Raw genomic sequence first — 25,948 nt, forward strand, 5'->3', positions numbered from 1 at the left:
GCCCCGCTCTCCCTCTACCGGCAGCTAGAGCTGGCTGGAGCCCCCGGTTTCCGGAGCAGCGTCCAGCGGGGTCGGCGCAGAGTAAGAGGAAAGTTTCTCTTCCTTCCCTCCGGAGGCCAGAAAGGTGTGGCACCTTTCCGGGAAAGCCCCCTGCCGGTGGGCTCACTTTGAAGCCATCTCCCAGAGACCTACACAAAGACCTTGCCAACACAAGCAGCTACTCCCTAAGGACCTAAGGGTCACTACATTCCTGTCCTCGCCACCCCTCCTATGGAAACTCCCAGACCCCTTTTCATGTATTTCGGCACCTCCACCAAAGACTGATCTCATGCACCTTTGGAGCATGCTCAGATCCTCCACACCCAACCCCGGCACAGGGAAACTCAGCAAGAATTCTCTCGTCTAGAAAACTCCCCAAACTGTCTCCATTCAGCGATCCTTCCACATATTATGGCAACCTACTGAGGACGCCCCCATTTTTTGTCCCTTCCCTCCACGAAACTTCACAACGACATCTCCAGCTTAGATGCTCTCCCTGACGCACAACAGGGGCAACCCTCCAGGGACTTCTTCAGACGTCCCGCTCCAGAAATCCGGACCCTACACAGGGGACAACGGCTTCCCTCCTATAAAAAACTGATTTTCCCAGCGACCCCACACAGAAGGGCTGTGTCACATAGACGGCAATCCTATGAGTCCCTCGCCAGACTTTCCCGGCCCTGCCTCACACGCAGAGGACTTCCCCGCAGATCATTCTCAGAGCCACCACCACACCAGTTCCGGCGACCCCAAGGGTCACACCGAGAAAGACCTCACCACCCCCACCCCCACTCCCCGAAGCTTCTCTAGGGCCCCTGCTCAGGGCCAACCCGCCCCAGGGCAATCTCGAGGCTTCCCTCCTCCGCAGGAAAAAAGAGGAGGGGAAGAGTCTATGCAGAACCTCACATAGAATGCCCGCACTTCGCCTGCCCCAAAACCTGCCACTCCGACCCTGGCCTGGGACCATCTCGCATCTCCTAGGACAGGATCTGGGTGCAGGCTCAAGGAGTCCATAACGATGGCCCACAAATGAATGAGCCCCTTCCCCAGCCATCATCTCGCCTGTTTTGAAGGAGACATTATGTACATTGCTTGGAAGGGAAAAGTGAGGTTGCGCAGCAAAAATCCGAGGGGCTGGGTCTCGAACCGATGGATTCGGAGCTCTTGGGTCGAACCCAGCCAGATAGAACTGGGACACTGCTGGGGACCGGGAGCGAAGGGGCGGTCCGTGCAGACAGGAAACCGTCTCTGCCCACAAGCAAGATGACGGAAGAGAGAGCGGATGTTTCCGCACTTCGGGCCGAGGGCCACTCTTTCTCCCCTGGCGGCCCCGCTCTCGATGGTGGCACGGGCCACGTGACGGGGGGCGGGGTGACGGCGCGTCCCGCACCTCTTGGAGGGAATTAGCTTCCGAGGCCGAGAAGGGAGGGGATTCGGCCTCGGGCGGGTGGGGGGCGTGACATGTCTCTCGAAGATCCTTTTTTTGTAGTCCGAGGGTGAGTGACAGCGATGCGGGAGGACACGGGGTATTGTGTCCCCTTGTCAACCAGTGCCCGCGTGCCAGCCGGTGCATGTCAGGCATTCTGGGCACCGCCGTCGGGATCGCCCCGTGGCCATGTGGGAGGGGTCCGCAGGGGTATATGAGGGTCTCCTGAGCTCCCAACCTGTTTGGGGGCGTAATGGTGGGCCGAAGGACCGCCTGCTCCCCACCCCGCCAGCCGCGCCCGCTGTGCCCCTGCCCGCAGCGAGGTGCAGAAGGCGGTGAACACGGCCCGCGGGCTGTACCAGCGGTGGTGCGAGCTCCTGCAGGAGAGCGCGGTGGTCGGACGCGAGGAGCTGGACTGGACGACCAACGAGCTGCGGAACAGCCTGCGCAGCATCGAGTGGGACCTCGAAGACCTGGAGGAAACCATTGATATCCTGGGGGGTGGGGTGGCAGGGGAGAGTCCATTGCAGGGGCAGGGGGCGCTGAGAGCCAGCACTTGGAGGAGGCTGCACACCTAGGAGGTGTTGAGGACTTTGAGGCGTAGGAGGGCGCACATTCTGTTGGGCTCTGGCCTTGACTCTTGACTCGCCGCATACGCATAGTGGAAGCCAACCCCGGCAAGTTCAAGCTCCCAGCCGGAGACCTGCAGGAAAGAAAGGTGTTTGTGCAGAGGATGCGGGAATCAGTGCAGGTGAAGAGAGTTTCCGATGGGGTGAGGAGGGTTAGGGCGTCTTTTACTCTCTGATGCTGTCCTTATCTGTAGGAAATGAAGGACCATATGGTCAGCCCGGCAGCCGTAACCTTCATGGAGAGGAATAACAGGGAGGTAAGGCGTTCCAACCTAGTGCCCTCACACTCCGTGTCTCAGTGTGGTCCTCTGAGTGCAAGCCTGGCCCCTCCGTGCATTTGCCTGTCTCCTGGGGACCCGTGTGTCTGTCCCTCCGCGTCGGTCCTCATCTTCGTGCACAGTTGTGTCCATGCTGTCTACCTGCCTGCTCTTTCTGGATGAGCACAACTGATTTCTCTCTGTGTGTATAATCCTTCTGCCATCTCCTGTGGGTCTATACAGGTCTTCTGTGTGTATGGCAGCCTGTCTCCTTTTCTTGCTCTCTGTGTTATTGTTTCCAGGATATGTGTTTACCTTTTTTTTTCTCCTTTTTTTGGGCTGTGCCCAGCAGCACATGGGATCTTAGTTTGCCCAACCAGGGGTCGAACCCTTGCCCCTATGGCCCCTGCATTGGGAGCTTGGAGCCTTAACCACTGGACCACCAGGAAAATCCCTGTGCTTTTTTTTTTTTAATCTGTGTAGGCACTTGACCTCTCTGAACCTGGCCCGAGTGGGTCCCTGTTGGCCTTGGGTAGATCCACTATTTCCCTTTAGTGAGTGCAGTTGCCCCATGTGTGTGCCCACTCCTGCCTTTTCTGTGCATTCTCTCTGCTGCCTCTGTGTGCACCTTTTCCCTCTGTTGAGTGTTCATTCTTTGCATGTTGTGTAACAGCAGCCTCACTCGATATGCCTGCATGGGATCTGGAAGGGTGAGGGGCTGAAGCCTGCAGCAGCTTGGGGTCCTATGGCAGGATCCACATACCTTCCAGGTGTGCTGTTTTGGGGATTAATGTTCCAATTCTTTGTATTTATTTGTTTGGCTGCATCAGGCCTTAGTTCCCCCACTGCATGTGGGATATTTTTTAAATTAATTTTTGACTGTGCTGTGTCTTTGCCACTTGACAGGCTTTTCTCTAGTTACAGTGACTACTCTCTGGTTGTGATGGGGCCAAACCTTGAGGGCTTCAGTAGTTGCAACATGTGGGCTCAGTAGCGAAGTTCAAGGGCTCTAGAGCACAGGCCCAGTAGTTGTGGCACATGGGCTTGCTTGCTCCGTGGCATGTGGGAATCTTCCCAGACCAGGGATTGAACTCATGTCTCCTGCATTGGCAGGCGGATTCTCTACCACGGAGCCATCAAGGAAGCTCTGACATGTGGGATTTTAGTTCTCCAACCAGGGATTGAACCCATGCCCCCCGAATTGGAAGGCAGATTCTTAACCACTAGACCACCAGGGAAGTCCCTTAAGTTCAGATTCTTAAATACCTGTGTTTATAGGTTTATAAGCATGCCAGGATTAATTTATTAAATTAAAACAGGGTTTATAGCCCTCCCCATTTTACAGATGAGGAAACTGAGGTACAGGAAAGTCAAGTGGTATGGCCTTGGGGTCACCTTGCTAGTAAATGATGGCCCTGAGGACCCAGGCCATTCTACTCCTGAGACTGCCTTCCTGAGTAGGCACCATCTAGATTTACCACAAACCTTGTCAGTCTCTGCCGGGAGTGGGCGACCCTCCCTGAGCCTGCTGTATGGGTCCCTACAGATGCTGACAGGCAAGCCGGCCACCCTGAAGTCCTCCAGCGACTTGCTGGACGCCAGTGTGGTCTCGACCACCTCTCGCTACATTGAAGAGCAGCAGGCCACACAGCAGGTGCGTGCAGGCGGCTGGCAGCCCCAGGCTGGAGGAGACTGTGGACAGCTCAGGGCTCCCTGCCAACCTCGGTTCCCACCCCTCCACCCTGCAGCTGATCCTGGACCAGCAGGATCAACAGCTGGAAATGGTGTCTGGGAGCATCTCAGTTCTGAAACACATGTCTGGCCGAGTTGGGGAGGAGCTGGACGAGCAGGGCATGTGAGACTGGGACCCCAGGGGTGGGCCAGGAGCCCATGGTGGCTGCTCTGGTGTGCACAGAGCCTCCAGGGGCTGATGCCTTCCTGGTCTTGGCAGTATGCTGGACGCCTTTGCTCAGGAGATGGACCACACCCAGTCCCGGATGGATGGGGTCCTTAGGAAGATGGCCAAAATATCCCACATGACTAGTGGTGAGTCCCCTGGGGTGGGGGAGTTGGGGGGGTGCTGCCTCCCGTCTGTGAACTCCGACCCTCTTGCCCCCAGACCGCCGACAGTGGTGTGCCATTGCGGTGCTGCTGGGAGTGCTTCTTCTGGTCCTCGTCCTCTTCTTCTCTCTCTGATCCCCGTCCTCCCCAGGGGGTGGCCCCTCCAGCTGCAGGGAGCTGGCAGGGCCCTGCCCCCTGGGAGGACAGGGAGGTCATGCCGGGGGAACTGTCCCAAGGCTCTCATCTAGAGAGGACCCTCAGGGCCCCGGGCTGGAGCCCCTACCACCAGTCTGGTCTTAAGTGCACTTAGTGGGTGGTGGAGGAGGGGGACCTCAGAAACACCCCTCCCCATCTCTACTCCCCAAAGCCATTGCTTTGCCCCTGTGCCTTCTACATGTGCCAACTTGGAAATAAAATCCTACCTTTATTATATGTTTGTATCATATGATATGGTGATCTGAACTGGTGGCTGCCCCTGAATGGGAACTCCTGTTCTAAGACGCCTGCTTGCACACCCTGGGGCCAACTGTGCATGCGTGCCCATTTGTGTTAGGGATTTCAACGGTCGACATTCAGTGCAGAAAAGACTATTCTGGTGTATTTCTCAGATTTCACGATGGATTATTTTATTACCATCAAAAAAATCCAACCACTGATTTTTCCTTGAGTTTTTGAACTTCAGCCTAAACATCTTTTGCTTGTTCCGTGTCTCCAGTAGGTGAATCCTTAGCTGGGGAGCTAAGCTGTGACTTCTGAGGGACCTCTCAGTACCACGGGGCTCCTGTGTACACGAGGTCACTTCCATCCTTTTGTGATGCATTATTCTAATGAGGTGTGAGTGTGTGCTCAGTGGTGTCTGACTGTGACCCCATGGACTGTAGCCCTTCAGGCTCCTCTGTCCATGGGATTTCCCAGGCAAGAATACTGGAGTGCATCGCCATTTCATTCTCCAGGGGATCTTCCAGACCCAGGGGTCAAACCTGTGTCTCCTGCATTGCAGGCGGATTCTTTACTGCTACCTGGGAAGCCCACTACAAGGGGGTGTTTGTAGATTTAAGGACTTTGTTGTAGAGCCTACCTGAGTCAGAAATGATCCCTATAAGCTGGGTAAACTTGTAAGTGAATCTTCACTTACTGTCTTAGATGTTTCCATCCTGAGCATTATGTCATCTGACAGAACCACCCTTGTATGTTTGACACTTTGTTAAGTGTTGTGTGTTACAAGGCTGTCTGTCATCCCATTCAGCCCCAAAGGCTGATTTGTCAAGAAGAACCAAATATGTACATTCTCTTTTTTTTTTTTTTGGCTGTGCCAAGCAGCTGCAGGATCTTAGTTCCCCGACTAGAGACTGAATACAGGCCCCCTCCAGTGGAAGTGCAGAATCTTAACCACTGGACCACCGGGGAAGCAGGGAAGTCCCCCTCTCTTTTTTTTTTTTCTTTATATATGCATTTTATTGAAGTATAGTTGACTTGTTTTTCCCTTTTTGATAGTTGTTTGTAGTGCAAAACCACCACCAATGATGTTATGACTCAGGTTGTCTTGATCCATTCTCTACTTGGTTCTCAATCTTCCTGGGCTTAAAAGCTGTGCTTCTGGGGGTCTGACACCACCTTGCTGGGACTGCTTACATGTTCAGACAGGGCTTTCTGTTCCTTGAGGTGACTTTGGACCAGAGTCACCTCAGGATTTTTGTTGGTGACGCTGTTGGCTCCCCCAAACCCTGCTTTCTGTTGGCTCAAGCTAGGCTTCAGGACTCCAGAGGGGGCTGGCCTTACTGAAACATGCCCAGGTGAATTGTCACCCTCAGTGATCTTCCCTATGGAAGTCTCATGGGGTGGTCGGACCTGGACTGGGCGGAGATGAAACCTGTCTACCTCCCCAGCATGGGTATCTTGATTTGATGGGTTCTCTTAGGATCAGTCAAGTTCTCCCACACTGCTTGAGACATCTCTGAATCCATGGGCCCCTAAGGTATGTTTTGTCTTTTGTTTCAGTTGATAGAATTTTCTTCTGTTCATATCCTCAGGATATGAAGATTTATATCCTCTTTAAAGCCATCCTGACTTATACATACATACATACATATATTTTTTTCCTTCCTGCACCATGCAGCATGTGGGATCTTAGTTCCCTTCAATCAGGGATTACCGAGCCTATGCCCCTCTGCACTGGGAGCAGTCTTCCCTTCTGGACACCAGGGAAGCCCCCCATGTTCCTCTGAATGCACTGGTTCAGGATGGGGTGAGGGGTGTGGATGCAGGTTCAGGACTTGTCTGGGGCTGGGGGTGTCAAATACCATGGGAGGGCAGCAGGTGAGGGTGTCAGTAATCAGCTGATGGAGCTGTTGCCCTTCCGGCTTTGGAGGGGATCCTAGGGGACCCCAGAGCAGGATTTAGGGCTTACGCCTGTGAGGCAACAACCTGGGGTAACCTATTGGCTGCCTGAATCTGAAGCTGTTTCCCCATTTAAAATGGGATTCCCCCTCAAGCTGATTGGAGGAAATGGCACCCCACTCCAGTATTCCCACCTGGGAAAATAATAAATGCCTTGGATGGAGGAGCCTGGAGGATTACAGTCCATGGGGTTTCAGAGTTGGACACAACCGAGCAACTAAACTCAACTGACATTAAGGCATGTTTGGCATGGCTATCCTGAGGGCCCCCACCCTCACTGTGTCAGTGTGACCCCCTGGCATAGGGGGTGTGGAAGGAGGGTGGCTCTGGTGTGCAGCGAGCATCCCTTCCGGGACCCACCACCCCATGCCCGCAGTGAGCAGCTGGCAGCAGAGCTGTTACAAAGGCGTTTAGTTTATTCTCCTCATCAGTATCACTGATATTCTCACGGTTCACATTTCCCAGTGCGGCTCCTCTTCTTACAGTAGTTAATGTGCAATCTCACTTACGGGCCCAGGGGTGGGGAGGGGCTCGGCCCAGGGTGGGGAGGGTGTTGGCACTCCACGCAGACAGACTGTCCTGCGTGAAAGAGGCGAGGGTGAGTGGGCGGCCGGCGGGGAGGGAGGTGGCCCCCCGCCACAGTCTTTTTTGCGTTGGTCGGTGGTTCCCCATGTTCCTTTCTGGCTGCCCGGGCTTGGGGGTCCATGCAGCGCAGCGCAGGGCAGGGTGGGCTCGGGTGGAGGGGGCAGGGAAGGCAAGAAGGAAAAGCAGCAGGCCACCCAGGAGCAGGGGGTAGGAAGCAGGGCGGGAGGGCGCAGGGGTGGCTCCCGGGGTAAGGCACAACCCTGTCTTTGGCTCTCCTGGTGAGGAGTTTCCTCCCCTGCACCCCTGCCCAGCCCCACTCCCCAACCCTCCCCAGACCACCCCGGGGGGTGCCTCCTGGGGTCCCTGAAACAAGAGGGCTCTGCTACCCAGCCCAGTGCTGCAGGGGCTCAAGAAAAAAGGCGAGGAGGGGCGGGACAGAGGCCTGCCCAGGACAAGGGGGTGGGGAGGAAGAAGACCCCAGTCCCAGAGAGCTGGCCCCCACTAAGGCCTGGAAGGAGGGGAGCGCCTGGGGACTCCGGCTTCCTTGTGGAGTCTGGCTGGAGCCCCAGCCAAACCCTTGGCCTTGGTCGGCCCGGCAGCTTGCCAAGTGACCAGGATATTGTGCTTTGGGATCTATGCTGGGGTGGGTGCTGAGACCAACCAGGATTGGGGCAGGGTAGGTGTGACTAAGGTGCTTGTGCTTTAGTTGGGGGTGTTGACACCCCCTACACACTTGAGCCAGCTGAGGCTAGGAAAGCAGAGTCCCAGGACCCCAGCTGGACTGATCCCCTCACCCCTGCAACAAGCAGATGTCAGGAAGGACCCCCCCCCACCCCGGCCCCATAGGCTAGCGGGGGCTCCTGGGGTTTGGGGCGGGGGGCAGGCCTCCAAGTCAGGTTTCAAGGGTCTAGTGGGCCCCTACCACCTCCTGTAGTCCCCTTGCCTTTGGAGAGAGAGGCTGCTGGGAGCAATGGGCGAGTCAGATTGGGGAGAAGACAGAGGCATGAGAACAAGGGCTAGAGACAAAAATGTGAAATTGCGAAGAAATGACCCCCAGTGGGTGTATGTACGGGGGAAGGGGAATAGAGTTTAAAAAAAGAACCCTCTGAGTTTACATGTAGAACTCAAAAACCTGGGACACCCTTGCAATGGAGGCCCATGGGGGAGGCATTGAGGGGTGAGTGGGAGCTGGCCAGACCCAAGGAGCCCAGGCAGAGCGGGGCTTGGGGGGGCCCCACCTTGGAAACGCGCACCCACACTCCACACACATGCGTAGCACATTCAGCCTGCCCCCTGGCCCCCCACCCCGTCCTGCCTTCCACAGCTCCGGGGACCAAAGGGGACATCAGACCCAGTCCCATTGGTTTGAAAAATAAAAGGAATCTTATACTTCAATATTTCATTAGCTAAAAAAATGTTTTAAAAAGTATGTACAGGGGGTGGGGGCTGGGAGCCCTGCCGTGGGGGCGGGGTGGGGTGAGGAAGGGAGGGAAAGGCAGCAGCCCCCTCCCCCTAGCCGGCTCCCCTGGGTTCCACCCCTGCTCCTACTGCCTCTTATGTCTTCATTTGTTAAAGAGCAAAACTTCTACACACGCACGCGCGCACACACACACATGCACACCCACACGCTTCTGCACGCTCTGGAAACCTCTCCTCCTGTCCTCAGAGACCCGAGGTCTGCCCCCAAGGGCCCCCCTCACTCAGGACCTGCCCCTCTCAGGCCCCAGGGGACTGGTGATGGCAAGAGAGGCTGAGCACGGGGAGGGGAAGAGAAGGGCGCTGGGCCTGCCACCGCCCACCACCTTGGATCGGTCAGTTTCTCTGAGCCTCAGTTTCCCCAGCTGTAAAATGGGCAGTCCTCACGGCCTCGCCTACCCCAGCCCCCAGGTGCAGGGACAGACGAGGGAAACAGGAAGGCGCTTTTGGAAACGTGGAAGCACTGGGAGGTGGTGGCGGGAGGGGTCCTGAGAACCCGGGGGCCCCTGCAAGTCCCAAGGGGCTGCAGTGGGTGGGGGGCGGAGGCTGAGGAATGCTCCCGCTTGGTGGCCCAGGGCCTGGGAAGGGGGTCTTCCCAAGCCCCCCCAGGCTGGCCCCTCCCTGTGCCTGGCCTGGTGAGTGGGGAGAGAGTCACTAGGGGTTAGGAGACGGGGAGCACAAGCCCCCCGACTGTGCATGAGTGTGTGCTAGAGAAGGCCACGCAGACCTCGCACCACCTGCCATCCTCTCCCAGCCCGGATCCCCGATCGGCTTGGGGTCAGGGGATGGGACAGGGGAGGCAGAGGGACCGGGAGCATGCAGCACCCCCCGCGGGTCCTGGGGAGGGACAGACAGTAGCTCGTGACCAAGATGGCGGGTGGGTGTGACAGGAGGGGGAGTGTGACGGCCCCGCGGGAGGGTCCGGTGGGGGTTACTGGAGGGCCTCCTCAGCTGAGGGTCCGGCCTCGCCGTCGTGGCTGGCCGTCTCGAAGCCATGATCCACACCCATCATGTCCGGCTCTATCTTGCCCGTGTAGCTGATGAAGGTGGTGTAGGCGTCACCCTCGGCCATGAGCGGCTTGACCTTGGGGATCCAGCTCTTGCGCACAACGCGGCGGGCGTTGGTGCACATGTCGGCCGCAATGGCGTTCATCTCGCTCTCCTTGAAGTTGGGGGCGAAGTTCTGGCAGTAGTCTGCAGGTGGAACGAGCTGCCCTGGGTAAGCTCCCCTCCCAGCAGGCCCTCAGCTGCCACGGCGCCGGCACCCCCCCACCTCAGGGCACCTCTGCCCACCCTCAGAGCTGAGGGGACTGAGCCTTGCAGATGTTTATTGCTGTTGTTTAGCCACTCAGTCACGTCTGACTCTTTGTGATGTCATGGACTGTAGCCCACCAGGCTCCTCTGTCCCTGGGATTCTCCAGGCAAGAATACTGGAGTGGGTTGCCATTTCCTTCTCTAAGGGCTCTCTGCCCAACCCAGGGATTGAACCTGCGTGTCCTGCTTGCCAGGCAGATTCTTGACCACTGAGCCCCTTGGGGAGCCCGAGACCTTGCGGACAGCATGCTACACTGCATCAGTGGGCCCAGGCTGGACCCAGCTGGGCCATGTGTGTGGGATACGTGGATCTGACGCGGGACACCTGGGTGCTCTTGAAAGACAGGCGTCACTTGCCAGAATCTAGAAACTGGGATTTCCACTTGAAAACCTAGACTTCCCTCTTGACACCTGGCTGAGGCCTGGAGGCAGATCCATCACTCCCATGACCAGCCTGCGTTGGAGACCCTCTCCTGTCGGCTCTGTGGCTTTCCTTCAGTGTCCTCCCCTCAAGAAATTTCTAACCAATCACAACTCTCCTCCCAAGAAGCCTAGACTGAACTTCAGAATTCTTCTTAACATCAAAGCCTACCTACTCATCCACTGGGGCCAACACCAGAGAAAAGGACCCCCTGCCCACCTGTCCTGGGCCCCCGACCCCGACTCCAGAATGGCAGGCACTCACACTTGACGGCGTGGAGTACGCGACTGTCCAGTGGTTTGCGGCTGGGGTTGTTACTGGAAGAGCGGATGCCGGTGCCACAGCTGTTGGCCAGTGTGTTCCTGGGTGAGGGCACAGGGGAGGGGAGTCAGGCCCCCGCTGGTGGCGCGCCCCCCGACCCCGGGGGCTCTGGTGGGGGCCTCACCGGTCAAAGAAGGAGGCCAGGAGGCGCCGCAGCAGGACCTTGTGCCGGGTGCCCGCGCTGACGTGGCAGTTCATGAGCTGCGCCCTCGTGATGTACACGTTGGTGCCTGGAGGGGGAGGGGGGCAAGAGGATAGCCAGGGCCCAAACTGCCACATTTCCCACTCGGCCAGCGCCGACCAAGATCCCCCTGGACAACTCAACCCAGAGCTGCCTTCTCAACACTCTGGAAAGGACAGACTGTGGCACCACCGTCCACGGGGCACCCGTGTGCCCACCCAGCCACCAGTGTCAGAAAAGAACAGGCAGAGAGCATGGAACCCTGGCACCTTGAGTCCTGGGGCCAAATTCTTAACTGCTGTGTTGGTCAACCCTGGAACCACCCCCACGAAACCACTGATCTATGCCAATGTGGCTGAAAATGCCAGCCAATGCTTATACCCGCCTCTGGGGTGGAAACCTACAGGCCAGCCTTTGATTCGTACCAATATGAAGGGGCATCAGGGGCCCCGGGACCCAACCCAAATGGGGGGCAGGGGGAGCTCAGGGCAGAGGTGAGGCCAGCCCACCTGTCACCAGCTCCAGCTTCTCTGAGGGGTCGCCCTCGTCGTAGAGCTTGGGGTGGCAGCGGTTGCCAATCTGGTTGATGAGCTCAGCGGGGAGAGACGCGAGGTCCTGCCGCACTCGGATGCGATTCCGAGACTCAGGGGCCACCTGCTCAGGGAGGGCCTCCACCTTCTCGGCTGTGCGGGGGGAGAGAGGTGTGCTGGGGTCAGGGGTGGCAGTGGTGGGGAGGGCAGTGGGGCCAGGCTGGGGGCCGCGGGGGCACCTCACCGGTCTGGCCGACGTTCATCATGCTGTACATGGTGTACATGTTGCAGATCTGCCGGTACTGCTCGTCCGTGCCCTCCTCGCCCGCGTCCTCCTCCTCGTCCTCCTCGTTGTGGTAGGAGCCGGGGCTGTCGCTGGTGTAGGCGCTTGAGGTGCCGGGGCTGGTCCGCTCTGACGTGCTGGGCCCACTCACCACACCGCCTGCTGCTGCCGCCGCTGCTGCCGCCGCCGCCACACCCGCAGTCGGCGGCCCGGCCCCCGCCCCCGCTGCCACCCCGGTGGGCTGTGCCGCCGCCACCACGGGAGCCTGCTGGGCCGGCCGGTTGACAGCCAGGTCTGGCGTGGAGAACTTGGCCATCTTGCGGCTGCCGTTGCCCCCGCCGCCGCCCCCGGCCTCTTTCTGGCCGCTGTCCCACAGCCGCTTGGCCACGGGCGTGCACTGCACAGAGTCCGACTCCTGCTGCTCCGTCTTGACGCGCGACACCAGGGGCAGCGGAGTGCCACAGGCCGGCCAGCTCGACGTCTGCGCCACGGGGCTCTGGGGCTCGGACGAGGGGGCCTCCTCAGAGTGCAGGCCCTGGGAGTCGCAGCTGGGGGAGCTCACCTTGAGGAAGAATTCGGTCCCCTTCTCCATGATCTCCTGGATCTGCAGAAAGCCGGCCGTGTACATGAGCAGGAACTGGTCACCCATGTTCATGCTCAGGCGGCCTGTGTAGCAGAAGCTGAGGATCTGCTGGAAGGACTGGGGCTGCACTGCCGCCGGCAGCTCCACCACCGCGCTCCGGCTGCTGTTGAACAGGTCCCGGAAGTAGGAGCTGCTGGCGGCCAGCACAGCCCTGTGGGCCTTGAAGGCGTGGCCCTTGACCACTACCGAGACGTCACAGTACAGGCCCTGCAGCCGCTGCTCATTGAGGCACTCCAGGATGCTGTTGCCAAAGTTCGGGATCTCCATCTGCAGGGTCTGGGCCATGGCGGCAGCAGCTGCGCGGGCGACAGAGACAGAGGAGCGGGGTCAGGTGGCCAACCCAGCCTGATGCCGGGAGACAGGCTGTCAACAGGGGTGGACTCTGCCAGGACCATAAGAACTGCAGGGGCCGCCCACTCCCGTCCCAACACGGCCTGGCCTTTGTGACAGGCTGTCCAGTCAGCTAAGTTGGGGTGGCCCCTGCTGGACTTCTTTCTGCAGAAAGAAGGGCAGGGACTCCCTGGGTGGTCCAGTGGCTAGGACTCCATATTCCCAATGCAGGGGACCCAGTTTCGACCTCTAGTCAGGGAACTAGATCCCACATGCCGCAACTAAGAGTCCCCATACCTCGACTAAAGATCCTGCATGCTACTACAATAAAAATTAATAATAATAAAGACTCTGCATGCCCCAACTAAGACCTGGTACAGACAAATAACTAAACGCTAAAAAAAAAATAAAGGAGGCTAAAGGCATTCTTATGCACCTGTGCTTGAGCATTAAATGAGATAACACGGCAAGCACCCCATGAGCACTAACCAGCGCTAGCACCACACACACAAGTAACCGGCACACTGACACCAAGAAGATTTTCACACTGCCTTTGCAGGGCTGAGCACGTGATCCAGAACCACCGTTTGCTGAATGACTGAATGACCACTCAAGAAACCCTGAAACTGCATGAGAACATAACAGTCACCAGGGCAATGCAAATCCAAACCACAGTGAGACACCGTTTCATACCCGCCAGGCTGGCTAGAGAATCCAAGGACAGAGGAGCCTGGTGGGCTACAGTCCACGGGGCTGCAAAGACTGGGTCACAAGCGAGCAACTAACACACAGGCTGGCTAGCATAAAAATGATAAATACTCTCAGTGAAGATGAGAAATGACTCGGGACCCTCCTACATTGCTGGTGGGGATGTGAAGTAGTGTAGTTTCTGTAGAAAACTGCTCTTCAAATGGTTAAACCTGAAGCTACCATATGACACAGCGATCCCACCTCTGGGAATTAGACCTGAGAAATGAAAACATACACCCACCAGTGGTTAAGTTTGCTTTGTTTGCTGTTGTTTAGTCACTAAGTCATGTCTGACTCTTTTGCTTCCCCATGGACTATAGCCCGCCAGGCTCCTTCATCCATGGGATTTCCCAGGGAAGAATACTGGAGAGAGTTGCCATTTCCTCCTCCAGGGGATCTTCCTGACCCAGGGATTGAACCTGAGTCTCCTGCATTGGCAAGTGGGTTCTTCACTGCTAAGCAAAGAACCTGGAAGTCCCATGTGAATGTTTACAGCAGCACTATTCACAATAGGCAAAAGGTGGAGCCAATAACCTCAAAGGTAAATGGATCAACAAAATGTGATCCACCCACAGTGGAACACTACTCAGTCATAAGAAGGAGCAAACAACTGATACACGCTACAACTAGGATAAACCCCCAAATGTGCTAAATGCAAGAAGCCAGACAAAAAGCCCACGCATTATACATACTTCATACACCACAAATGTGAAATGTCCAGAATGGCCAAATCCATAGAGACAGAAAGCAGATCTGTGGTTGCCTGGGGCTGGGCCGTGGGTGAGCCGTAGGGGCTGTGAGGATTGGGGAAGCATAAGCACACAGGAGCAGGGTTTCTTGTCCTCGCAAGAAACGTCCAGTGACTGTGATGATGTATGCACAACTATGAACATACTAAAAAGCTCTGAGCCAGCGCGCTTCAAAACTGGGTGTACTGGTATGTGCATCTCAAGCTGTTAAATGGAAGACTAATGTCCCCGGTGCAGAGCTGAGGATGAGACTTGCCACGGCCACTCTTCATTTTGTTGTTTAGTCGCTAAGTCGTGTCCAACTCTACGTGCCAGACTCCTCCGTCCATGGGAATTCTCCAGGCAAGAATACTGGAGTGGGCACAGTCTTAGGGTCTTTCTAAATTTTGAACCTGGTGTATGTATTGTCTATTTACCAGAGTGAATAATATTTAAAAATAAAGTATATGAAATCAAACTGCAAACATCCAAAGGGCTTTAGGGGTGGGTGGAGAAAGAAATGTGAATTTAAGGAACTGCCTAATAAGACCCTGTTCGGGGAGCCCACCGCCATTCTGACCCAGAAGGTACCACCGGAGGGGCTATGGCACCTCTCAAATGTATACACTTCTGCATCACAGCCTGTTCCATCAGTACATGTTGCAGTCCAGGAGGAAAAACTGATCAGGCGAGGGTGGCACAGCTGATACTCTGGGGCAATCATGACCCCCTCCCACCCCACTGGTGACGGTGAGTCCTCTGCCATTCTATTGGTGCGGAGGGCAGTGGTCCTGAAAGGGCAGGTAGGGGAGAGAAGAGAGGCCTGAGGAGAGTCAGGCTGGTGAGAAGAAACAGTAGAAAAGAGTGTGTGCAAAGGCCTGGGGTAGGAACAGGCTTAAGTTTCCCCAGCTAAGAACCAGGGGTGTGAAATCAGCTCCATAGGCTGCTAAGAGGATTCATGCTGACTGCTCTGGTAGCCTGGGTGCCGGGAGGACAGGCCCAGTGTCACCCTCAGGGTCTCCCAAATGGAGCAGCTCCGTGTGTACAGGTTGGCCTTATCAGTGTTCATTTCCAAATGACGAAGCAAAGATAGAGTTCCTGGTCCCCGAAGCAAGTCAGCTCTGGAGCCAGGACTCACACTGGCCCCAAAGTACAGCCCTTGAGCCTATGGGCACATGGCCCCTTCTCTTCCTCCACGGAGCCCTTCTCAATGAATCTGGAGAGGGTCCAAGTCTGCACTGCATCCCCAGTGCTCAACCCCTAGGCAGCTTAAAACAGACTTAACAAACAAAAACTTGAAAGATGCCTGAGTGCTAAGGTGGGAGTGAGAGATGAACAGCCGATGGGGCTCTGGTTAGTTCCTGCCCCGGGGCCTTTGCACATACTCTTTTGGCATCAAAATCAGTGTCACTATCATGAAAAAAAAAAAAGGCCATCAGGGGACTTCCCTGGTGGTCCAGTGGTTAAGAATCTGTCTTGCAATGCAGAAGACACGGGTTCGATCCCTGGTCTGGTGAGATCCCACATGCCAAGGAGCAGCTAAGCCCGCACATCACAACTACTGAAGTCTGCGTGCCCTAGAGCCTGTGCTCTCCAACAAGAGAAGCCATCGCAATGAGCAGCCTGTGCACTGTAGAGAGTAGCCCCGCCTGGTGCGACTAGAGAAAAAAACTCACGCAGCAATGAAGCCCCGCACAGCCACATGATTAGTAAGTAAATAAATTTTAAGAACACTGCGGAGAGAGCACCAAGGGAACAGGTGACTGACTCCTGGCACTGGGGGAAAGAGAAGCTTGGGTGAGGAGGGTAGAGGGCTGAGGCTGGAGAGATATGGATGTGGATGAGTTTGGGGCTACGAAGGGCATTCCACTCCTAACTGCACTCGGTGTGCTGGACAAGGCTGCACACATGTCCCAAAGGAACACCCCGCAGTGAAGGTGAGCAGTGCCCCACTTCACGGGTGAGGACCCCAGCACTGCCCTGCATGGGTCCCAAGATGCTGGACTTCAGGGCCTGTCCCCCCAGTGAGAACTGGTGCAGGTGGCTTTGTGGGGAGCACTTAGCTTGGGAGTGCTAACATTCTCAAGAAAATGGGCAGGAACAAACATGCAAGGAGGGGGCTCCTGAGGGCAAAAGCCAACCTGATATCCAGGCTTGCATCTCCAGGCTTCATGAACCCCATGGAGCCCCAGAGCCAAGCATCCAGGGATTTCAAGGTTTCAGTGAGCAATTTAGTCGGGGGACAACTTGTGCAAAAGGCTGATGTAATCAGTGCACAGGACCACCTCCCCACCTGAGTGACAGGGAGCAGGGTGGTCGCTCTGCCTCACTGCCCCTGCAGGTAGGACAGGATGCGGGGAGGTGGCAGAGGCCCCTGGAGACCCCAAAGACCCACCCCTGGGCTCCCCTCCCTCTTGTGGCTCCCATCCAGGCTACCCGACTCAGAAGAACAATGGTCCATGGTCCTTCCCCTCACCTGTGCCGGCCCGTGAGGGAGGAGGCATGGGCTACCGTTGTGTTTCTAGAGGGAAGAGGGCTCAGCAGCTGGTGCTTGACCTGAGTCACCTGCTGGTGGGGAAGCGGTTGGATGGGGAGCCAGGGGTGGGGGGATTTCTAAACCACCACCAAGTCTGTCCTCACCAACCTGAGCCCCCCACCCACGCTGCCCAGTTCCCTGCAGCTAGACCTTCGCCCATGCTGTGCACCCTGCCCAGCGCACCCACATTGTCCTCGGCCACGCCCAGGTACCTGCCACTCCAAGAACTCTCCAGACTGGAGAAGATGCCCTCTTCTGAACACCTCCACCTGCAGCCCTAGTCCTCATGCTGAGAACATTAAATCCCAGTTGATTACAGTCTCCCCAAGGGCAGAGAACCGTATTTGAACTCTCTCTCCTCACAACTTGGGACGTCAGCCTGTGCATCTGCTGGGGTCTCCAGATCCCCCTGGAGGGGAGGGGCAGCCCCCAGCCACACACAAGGCCAAAAGGACCCTCCTGGCATCGATGCTCCTGGCCCTGAATGAGAGTGGGTTTTCTGCATGAGATGCAAGGCCACAACTCAGTTTCCATCATCTCTCAAGCTACTCAACAAATATTTGCCCAGCACCTGTCTGGGGCAGGAAGTGCCCAGAGCTCGGGGCGGCCATCACCAAGACGGAGCCCTGACTCTGGAGCTCACGATCTGGTGAGAGGCACAACCATTCATCCAGGTCACACAGATCCATGAGCTGCGGGTCCTCGCCTCTGACCTCACCCAGCAGAGGAAACATTGGAGCTGAGATCTGGAGGGCACCAGGGGGTAGACGTGGGACGATCTAATGGGGCAGTGGCGGGCTGGAAGGGTTGCCTTCAAGGTACAAGGAAGGCATGCAGAGCCTTGAGGAAGAAGCAGGCACGATCCTTCCAGAAAGTGGACTCTGGGCTCTGCTGTGAACTAAGTTGTGCGTGCATGCATGCTAAGTTGCTTCAGTCATGTCCACCTCTTGGCGACCCCATGGACTGTAGCCCGCCAGGCTCCTCCATCCATGGGATTCTCCAGGCAAGAACACTGGCATGGGTCGCTGTGCCCTCCTTCAGAGGCTCTTCCCGACCCAAGGATCGAACCCATGTCCCCCACCCCAATTCAGAAGCTGAAGTCCTAATCTTCCAGTGTGGCTGTATTTGGAGACAGGGTCCTATTTGAACGTCATTAAGATTAAATGAGGTCAAAAAAATTGGGGCCCTCATCCAACAGAACTCTCTGTTCTTAGAAGAGGAGGACGAGAGATTTCTCTGCCTCCAAGTACACACTGAGGAAGGGCCATATGAACACACTAGATCCCAACCAGAACCTGACTGCACCGGCCTCTTAAGACTTCCAGCCTCCAGAACTATGAGAAAATAAATGTCTGTCAAGTCACCCAGTCCATATGGTACCTTGTTATGGTGTCCAAGCAGATCAGCATCTATTCACGCCACAGCTCCCTCATGGGGCCCCTCGCCTGGACCTCCCGCCATGGACGGGAGACTGACATGTACCCCAGATGCCAACACAATGCGTCCTCAGTAGAGCCCTCACCTCCTCAAGCCTGCTTGGGTCACGGTGTGCGTGGGCTCCAGTCCTCCTTGCTTGGGTCAAGACTCCCAGATTAGACTTCCCTAGGGGTCCAGCGGTTAAGAACCCACCTACTTCAAGAAGGAAATGGTAGCCCACTCCAATATTCTTGCCTGGAGAATCCCATGGACAGAGGAGCCTGGTGAGCTACAGTCCATGGGATCGCAAGAAACTTAGTGTTAAAAAATCCACCTACTAGTGCAGGGGACACGGGTTTGATCCCTGGTCTCTGGGACGATTCCACATGCCCCAGGGCTACTAAGCTCGGGCGCACTGGAGCCTGTGCTCCATAACAAGAGAAGACACCACAAGGAGCAGGCCTCGCACCGCAACCAGAGAAAGCCCTTCTGCAACCACAAAGACCCAGCGCAGCCAGAAAAATACAAACCCCAGATTCACATCCCTGACTCCTTCAAAAGCAGGTCTCACCACCTGGGCCCCTGTGATGTGTATGGGGGCCCTGCATGGTAAGGCTCACCCACTCTGACCTAAAATGCAGGACCCAAGACGGTCACGGCCCTTCAAACTCTCCTGATCACCTATGTCAAATTTCCAAAGTCAGAGCCTTTCCCAAACCCGATTCCTCTGGTCGCTTCTCCTGCTTGAGTTTTCCTCCTTGGTGCTTCTTACCATCTCCCGACTAGACAAGTTCCTGCTTTGTGTCAGTTCCACCAGGGCAGGGCATCCACCCACCTGGGGACATACTGGGTCCCCTCCCCTAATAACCAGGCGAGCACACAGTGGGTGCACGATCGCTGCTCGTAGAATGAATGAAGAATTACTTCTGTTACTTCCAACTGGCACGTGTGCTAAGTCATGTCAGCCGTGTCTGACTCTTTGCGACCTCAATGAGCTGTAGGCTCTGTCCATGGGATTCTCCAGGACAAGACATACAGGCAGGAATACTGGAGCGGGCTGCCATGCCCTCCTCCAGGGGATCTTCCTGACCCAGGGCTCTAACCGATGCCTCTTATGTCTCCTGCCTTGGCAGGCGGATTCTTTACCACCAGGGCCACCTAGGAAGCCCCGCTTTCAACCAGACTCCTCTTTTAGTTGCGTTATGATTAGAAGAGAGCAGGACTAGAAAAGGTCTCTGAGGCCGGGCAGGGGTGCCACCTGCACTGTGGTGGAGGCTGGTGGGGCTGACGGGGGCGGGTGGGGTGGTGACGTCCTCTGGCAGCCCCGCCAGGTAGCTGACCTGTAGCCAGGGTCCCACCCAGGGCTCAGTGAACTTGGGATTCCCACTGATGGCTCCAGCTGCCCCCTCACCAGATCCTGCTACAGGCTTGAAATGGAAGTGCTTGTGTGGCAGTGCAATTCCTGGGGGTGCAAAATGCCAGCTTTTTGAGGAGGGCGCTCTGAAGTCCCCAGAGGCTGGGACTGTCTCACCAGGCACTGTTTCTTCGAGCTGACCTTCCAGGGAAGCGGTGAGCTGCCCATGGACGTGGAAGCCCATTAAGGGAAACTGCCAAGCCCAAGTGTAAGGACTGAAGACCCCTGGAAAGCTACAGAATCCTTCACTCAGCTCAGCCTGAGGTCAGAGTGACGGCTGGGGGGTGGGGCGCAGGAAAGCCACACACCCCTGGGCTGCTTGGGGGCGCATTCTTGGCCCAAAGCCAGGAGACCGTCTGTGAGGCAGCTTAGGCAAACACCAGCTAGTGAAGAACCAGGTGACAGCCAACCACACAGGTCTTTTTCATGGACATGCACATTTAATTCCTATTCTTTTCCCCTGAAAAGCTCCCATTAACTCCACAGCAGGGAACAGGATGAGCAACCCTAGGTGGCCTGGACGTTGCCCCTACTGTGCGCCAGCACCTGGTAGGCTCAGTTATTCCTCTCGCCAGTTTCTGAGGAAGAAATGAGTCCTCTTGCCATCTTACAGAGGACAAGAGGGAGGCCCAGGATGGCACCCAGGCCCCGTGGCTCCAGTTCAAGGCCAGTCCGTGCTTCCCTGTCCTCCACCTGGCGCTGCCGCTCCCTGGGGGCAGGTGGCCACCGCAGCTAGACCCATTTCTTGACTGGGCAGACTGAGAAGCTGGAGCCAAGAAGACAAGCCACGTGGGGAGCTCCAGAGCTGGGTGGGGTTTGCGGCCCACCTGGAGCCCCCACCCAAGGGTTCCGCGTGCCGCTTCCCGCTCGCCCTCAGGAGGCTTTCTTCCTCCGCCCCACCTCCCCCAGCTATTCTCTGTGCTTCCTCCTCTCACTGCCACCTCCGGGAATGAGCAGTCTAGCCTGCTGCCTCTCCTGCCTCCCTCCTCCGCTCTCCTTGCAGGACTCGGCAATCTGGCCTCCCTGTGCCTGCAGCAGCTCCTAGGAGAACCCAGCCAGGCCCCACCCGCCTCCCACTAGGACACAAGCCCACCTTTCTGAGTTACCTCAGCATGCCTTCAGACCCGGAGGGCAGTGGGCGGGGCGGCAGCTGCAAAGGTCCTGAGGTCACATTGGGCGGCTAACACAATGGATTCGGGTGGTTACTGGGGTGGGGTTGCTGAGAGGTGCTTGGAGACCCTGCAGGGCCTTGGCAGGGTATAAGAATTAGAATCTTGTTTTTCTAGGATCAAATATCCTTTACAAAGTTCCCAGTTTAGAATTATACTTCCCTTCCTCTTAACGCCTAGAAAACATTATCCCTCCCTCTAGCCCCATGTCAGTCTTTCCCAACTATAAAAGGAGCAACCACCTCATAAAGTTGTTTTAAGGATTAAACCACCTTAGAGTAATGCAGGGAGATTTGCAGCCGGTGTCCAGCTGCTGTTATTAGTGATGTCCCCTTCTGTCCCCATGACCCTTCACAAGACTGCAAACTCCCTGAGAGTAAAGGAGGCATCTTCTGCTGCTCACCAGCCCCCAGAACCTTAGGCCATCTCATTAGTCACGGGAATCTACTGAGGGCTCCCCCACTGCCTTCCCAGCACCATCCGATCGCATCCCAGACAGTAGCCTCTCATGTAACTCATGATAACCACGCAGCAAGGAAACCACCCGCAGCCCTGCTGCCGTGGGGCCCAGATCAGTCTGCGGTGGTGGCTGCCCCGTACATTCTATGAGGAGCACTGCCAGTCTCTACTCCCCAGGCCCAGCTGTGACAACCAAAAATGTCACCAGACGATCTTCTAAGTGTCCCCTGGGCAGGGCAGAATCACCTCTGATTAAGAACCCCTGCAGTGCAGGAATGCCTGCTTGTCCCCACTTATCAGATGCAGAAACAGGTGGCAGGCGAGGTCACGACCTTTGCTCAGGCTCTCCAGGCTAAGCAAGGTGGCACTAATGGTCGAATCTGACTCTCCACTACACCGCATATGCCCACTTTTACCCACCTTCTGCTTAATTCAGTCAGTCCTCACAGTGGTAAAGAATCTGCCGTCTGCCAATGCAGGAGACACAGGTTCAACCCCTGGGTTGGGAAGATCCCCTGGAGGAGGAAATGGCAACCCACTCCAGTATTCTTGCCTGAGAAATCCCAGGGACAGAGGAGCCTGACGGGCTCCAGTCCATGGGGTCGCAAACAGTCAGACATGAATGAGCACACACACCCCCCTCAGGGTCTCTAAAGACACTGAGACCTTTGCATCCTATCCGTCCAGAGGAGACGGGGGCAATGACCACCACCAGACCCTGCACACAAAGTGACAGCCACCTGGTCAGTCCCACTCCACAGCTTCTGCGGCTCAGAAAGCTCTCCAAGGGAGACAGAGGATGACACTGTTGGCCAAGGGGAGCCAGGAGCAGAGGCAGGGAGGCGGGCCCACATGCTCATGCTAGGCGAAGGCCAAAGTGAGTTAAAAGTGAGTAAAAGTGCTCAGAGCAGCTTGGTACCCAGGAAAGGGACGGGAGTGATGAGAGGCGGGGAGGACCTAAGAGAAGGAGCCGAGGCTGGTACAAATACCACCTCTCTGTCTTCGAGGCCAGCTCACTGTCGCCTGAAATGTTGCAAGCCCCACCAGAACCTGGCAGGCCATCCTCCAACACAGGCTCTGGCGATGACATTGAGGAGCCGGGTCAGACCTTGCTAGACCAATCTGAAACCCCCTCCAAACCCCGTGACTTCAGGCTGACCTCCACGACAGGGCCTGCCTAATTGACCAAAACTCATCTCACAGCCCGGCTCAAGAACCCACTGGGGCACATTTTAAAAGGCTCTGGATGCAGGCCAAGGGGTCTGGACTTTGCCTCTGGGGGTGAGGCGGGGATCCAGGAGACCCCGAGATCAGGTACTTCTTTTCTGGGAATGGCACTAAGCGTCTCCACCTCCACACCAGGGTTGGTCTCCCTTCACTTCTTTTCCTCATGAAGACAAGGTGTTTAGGGCTCTGAGCCGGAGCCTGGCACATGCTTAATGAAGGCTTTCAATGTGCTGTCCCGTCTGCCTAGAACATTCACCCCTCCCTGCCCCAGCTCCCCACAACCCCTACCCACCCTGCCCCCAGCAGGCTTATTATTCAGAGCTCAGCTCACCTGAAAGCATCAGGACGCCCTGAATCTAATGCTTTGCCCCCAACCCCAACACCATCACTTCACTCCATTTTACTATATTCCTGAACATAGGGCTATCAGAAACACTCTTGATCATTTGTCTGGGGTTGATCACCTTCACTAGAACAGAAGTTGCTGAGAGCCATTCCCTGGGCCCCAGCAGAGAGTTGGCACCCTTGTGACATCAAACTGTCCCCAGGGTCCCTTTATTTTGTGGCTCTCACCCGCCAGGCTATTGTGGCTCTCCTCTGGCGCCATAGGGCTGTGCACCCTACGTCCTCACAGAAAAGTAATTATGAAGAGTGCTTTCTCCAGCTCTAGGCACACAGACTCACTGCTCCCTTCTTGGCCATCCACACACCATGGCCTGCTCCTTCCAGTCTCTGCCCTGCTTCCAGCTAGCTCTGTGACTGGGGGCAGCCCCCCTACCCTTCAGTACCCAGCCTAGAGCCCTGCTGAGGCCCCAGTCTGCAGCCAGCCTCAGCCCAACCAGGCAGGGAGAAGGTTTCATTACGTGGGGCTGCTGGCCCAGTTTCTACCCCTCCCAGAACCAGGAGGCCAGCCAAAGCGGGGAGGAGGGCCCAGCCCAGGTGGGGGCAGTTCTAGGAACTCTGGGGAGATCGGGGGAAGGGAGGTGATCATTAAACCTAGATCTGCCTGATACCACTCAACCCAGCCGTTTGTGGTTCCTGCCTCACGTGCTGAGGATCTCAAGTCAGCGTTCCCAGGACCCATCGGTAACAGCCTTGCAGTCAGACACCCTGAGAGAAGGAACAAAGTAGGGGTGGTCTGACTGGGGACCAAAGTGAGGAAAAGACAGTCCAGCCAGGCTCCATCCTTCTAACCACCTCATTCTGCCAGCCCACAGCTCTGTGATCCCTGACCTCTCGGCTCCCATTAGGAGAATGGGGGTGGGGGATGACCTAGCCTCTGGGAGAGAAGCTTCCACTGTTCTGGTTCCCTGGGACACCAGGAAAACTCGATCCACAGGGGTACGGACCCATCCCTCGAGAAGGGCAAGAGAAAAGTCCTGGACAGGGAAATCCCACCAGGGAATCCAAAATAGTGTGACCTCGTCCCGCCACGCCCCTCAAAGGCCAGCTCCAGGGGATTGAGGGTTGGGACTGAGAGTCAATCAATCCCAGCCCACTGATGTCTAGCTGGGCTCCATGTGGAGCCTCGGTTTCCCACCCTGTACCACGGAGAAGATCTAAGCCGACTTGGTGGTGATGGTGAGCCATCAATGAGCTCATCCAACCAGCAAGCTCAGCACAGGGCCTGGCCCAGGAAATGCACCCTAGAGGCCAAGCGCTGGGACGGGTAGCACCGAAGGTCTGGGTACCTGATTTGAGCCCCTTCTTGGTGAGCCACATTCACCCCACCAGAGCCTCCAAGACACAATGAACAGAGCTTTATAAGCTCACCTCCCAGTAACTCATCTGCAGAGAACTGGTGCCTGAAATGCTGGGAGGTCCCAACCTCTAGGCTTGAGCCTCAAGGGTCTGGTCACAAAAAGTGCAGATAGAATCTCAGGACCCTAAACTACTCAGATCAGGGGGGGTGTGTGTGTGTGTGTCTACCTCCCTGCCTATATCTGGGGTGGGAGTGGGCCAGAGGGTGGTAGACAAGATGCTGGAGCTAGGTGTTCCAGACTATTTCCCAAGCTGTCCACACAAACACCCAGCTGGCCAGTTAGCCCCTTGGAGCAGCCCGCAGAGGCTTGCCCAAAGGGTAGGTAGGGGCCCAAAACCTGGCAGGGATGAGGTATGAGAAAGAAAAAACCCCTCAGGTTTGGCCCCAAGCTAACACCTGGCCAAGAAAAGAGGGGGGCGCACCTTGGCACGTGTCTTTTGATCATACAGGTTTCTCCGGACCTGCTCCCACACCCCCTCCAGCCTACTTAACCCAAAAGCTTGCCTCCCCCTCCCACTCCCAAAGCTCCTACCGAAGTTCCTCAACCTACCTGATCGCCCCTGTATCTGGCTCTCGCCACCTGCAACCCCTCTCTTGGAATCCTAACCGCAAGTGACCCCCGCAAACATCCCAGGGATCTCCTAACCGCCCCCACTCGAACTAACTCCGCCCACACCCACCCTGCCCCACTTCCTGGGCTTCTCCTCAGCCGCCCCCAAGCTTGTAACCTGACCCACCTCCTCCAGCGCCCCGACGATACCTGCAAGCCCGGGCCCCTCCCCGCCCCCCCTCCCCCCGCCTCAGGGCCGTTTCCCTCCGGCCACGCCGCTCTCTCCTCCTCCCCCATTCCGCCGGCCCGAAGCCTGACTCCTCCTCCCCCTCCCCCTCCGGTCTCCCCCGGCGCCTCCTCACTTTCCCTCCACCAGCCTCCCTCCAACTTCCCGGGCCCCCCGGCACCTGCCCCGGCATGGCCTCGCGCCCCTCTCGCGGGGAATGAGAGGAGGAGCTCTGGGCCAGATCCCGACGCCCCCAAGCTCCGCGGCCCGACCCGGAGCTGAACGCTCAAGGCCGCTTGCGGGGGCCGAGAGTCCCCGCACTCGCCGGCCCGGCCACAGTTTAGACTGCTAGCCAGGTTCCTCTCCCGTCGGAGGAGACCCCCATGTCCTCCCCTCTCAGCCCTTAGCCGGACCTCAGATGCCCTCGGGCCGCCCCGGCTAGAGGAGGCCGGAACCGGGCCTGGGACAGGCCGCCTCACCTGCGCCGTGGCCGCACTCCGGGGGCTCCCGGCGGGCTCCGCAGCGGCAGCTGAGGCCGGGCCTGGGCCCGGGGCGCGCCCCCCTGCGCCGGGGCCTCGGCCTCCGCCTCCGCGGCCTCCGCGGCCTCCGCCTCAGCAGCAGCGGTAGCCGCGGCGGCCATTCATTGTGGGCCAGGCCGCCCCAGCCGAGCGCCGAGCGAGCGCTAGGCGCGCCGCCGCCGCAGCCGGGCCCGGGAGAAGCGGCCGTGGCCCCGCCCGTGTACCGCCCCCGGTTCCCGCCCCCGAGGCTAGGCCAGCCGAGCGCCGAGTGCGGCCCTTCGTCCCCCCCTCAGTCTCCTC

General features: G+C 57.2%; 2 protein-coding genes across 4 annotated transcripts; one reads left to right on the plus strand and one right to left on the minus strand.

Annotated features, from left to right (window-relative positions):
• STX10 (syntaxin 10) lies at positions 1,371–4,855 on the plus strand. 3 transcript variants are annotated; one of them, XM_005682266.3, is made up of 8 exons: positions 1,384–1,535; positions 1,785–1,954; positions 2,122–2,216; positions 2,289–2,351; positions 3,898–4,005; positions 4,100–4,206; positions 4,303–4,397; positions 4,471–4,855. In XM_005682266.3, exons 1-8 carry the CDS (start codon positions 1,501–1,503, stop codon positions 4,545–4,547), a joined length of 750 nt encoding a protein of 249 aa, XP_005682323.2. In that variant the 5' UTR covers positions 1,384–1,500; the 3' UTR covers positions 4,548–4,855. The 3 variants fall into 3 exon arrangements, with proteins under 3 accessions (XP_005682324.2, XP_005682322.2, XP_005682323.2); XM_005682267.3 differs by lacking the exon at positions 4,471–4,855 and having other exon boundaries at positions 1,371–1,535; positions 4,100–4,202; positions 4,303–4,391; XM_005682265.3 differs by having other exon boundaries at positions 1,378–1,954; positions 2,111–2,216.
• On the minus strand, positions 7,204–25,783 carry NACC1 (nucleus accumbens associated 1). The gene is made up of 6 exons (XM_018051240.1): positions 25,610–25,783; positions 11,882–12,859; positions 11,617–11,790; positions 11,051–11,156; positions 10,870–10,967; positions 7,204–10,064 (listed from the first exon to the last, which is right to left on the minus strand). The coding sequence occupies exons 2-6, from the start codon at positions 12,846–12,848 to the stop codon at positions 9,802–9,804; spliced, it is 1,608 nt and encodes a 535-aa protein (XP_017906729.1). The 5' UTR covers positions 12,849–12,859; positions 25,610–25,783; the 3' UTR covers positions 7,204–9,801.

Source organism: Capra hircus, chromosome 7, assembly GCF_001704415.2.
Source record: "Capra hircus breed San Clemente chromosome 7, ASM170441v1, whole genome shotgun sequence".
NCBI lineage: Eukaryota > Metazoa > Chordata > Mammalia > Artiodactyla > Bovidae > Capra > Capra hircus.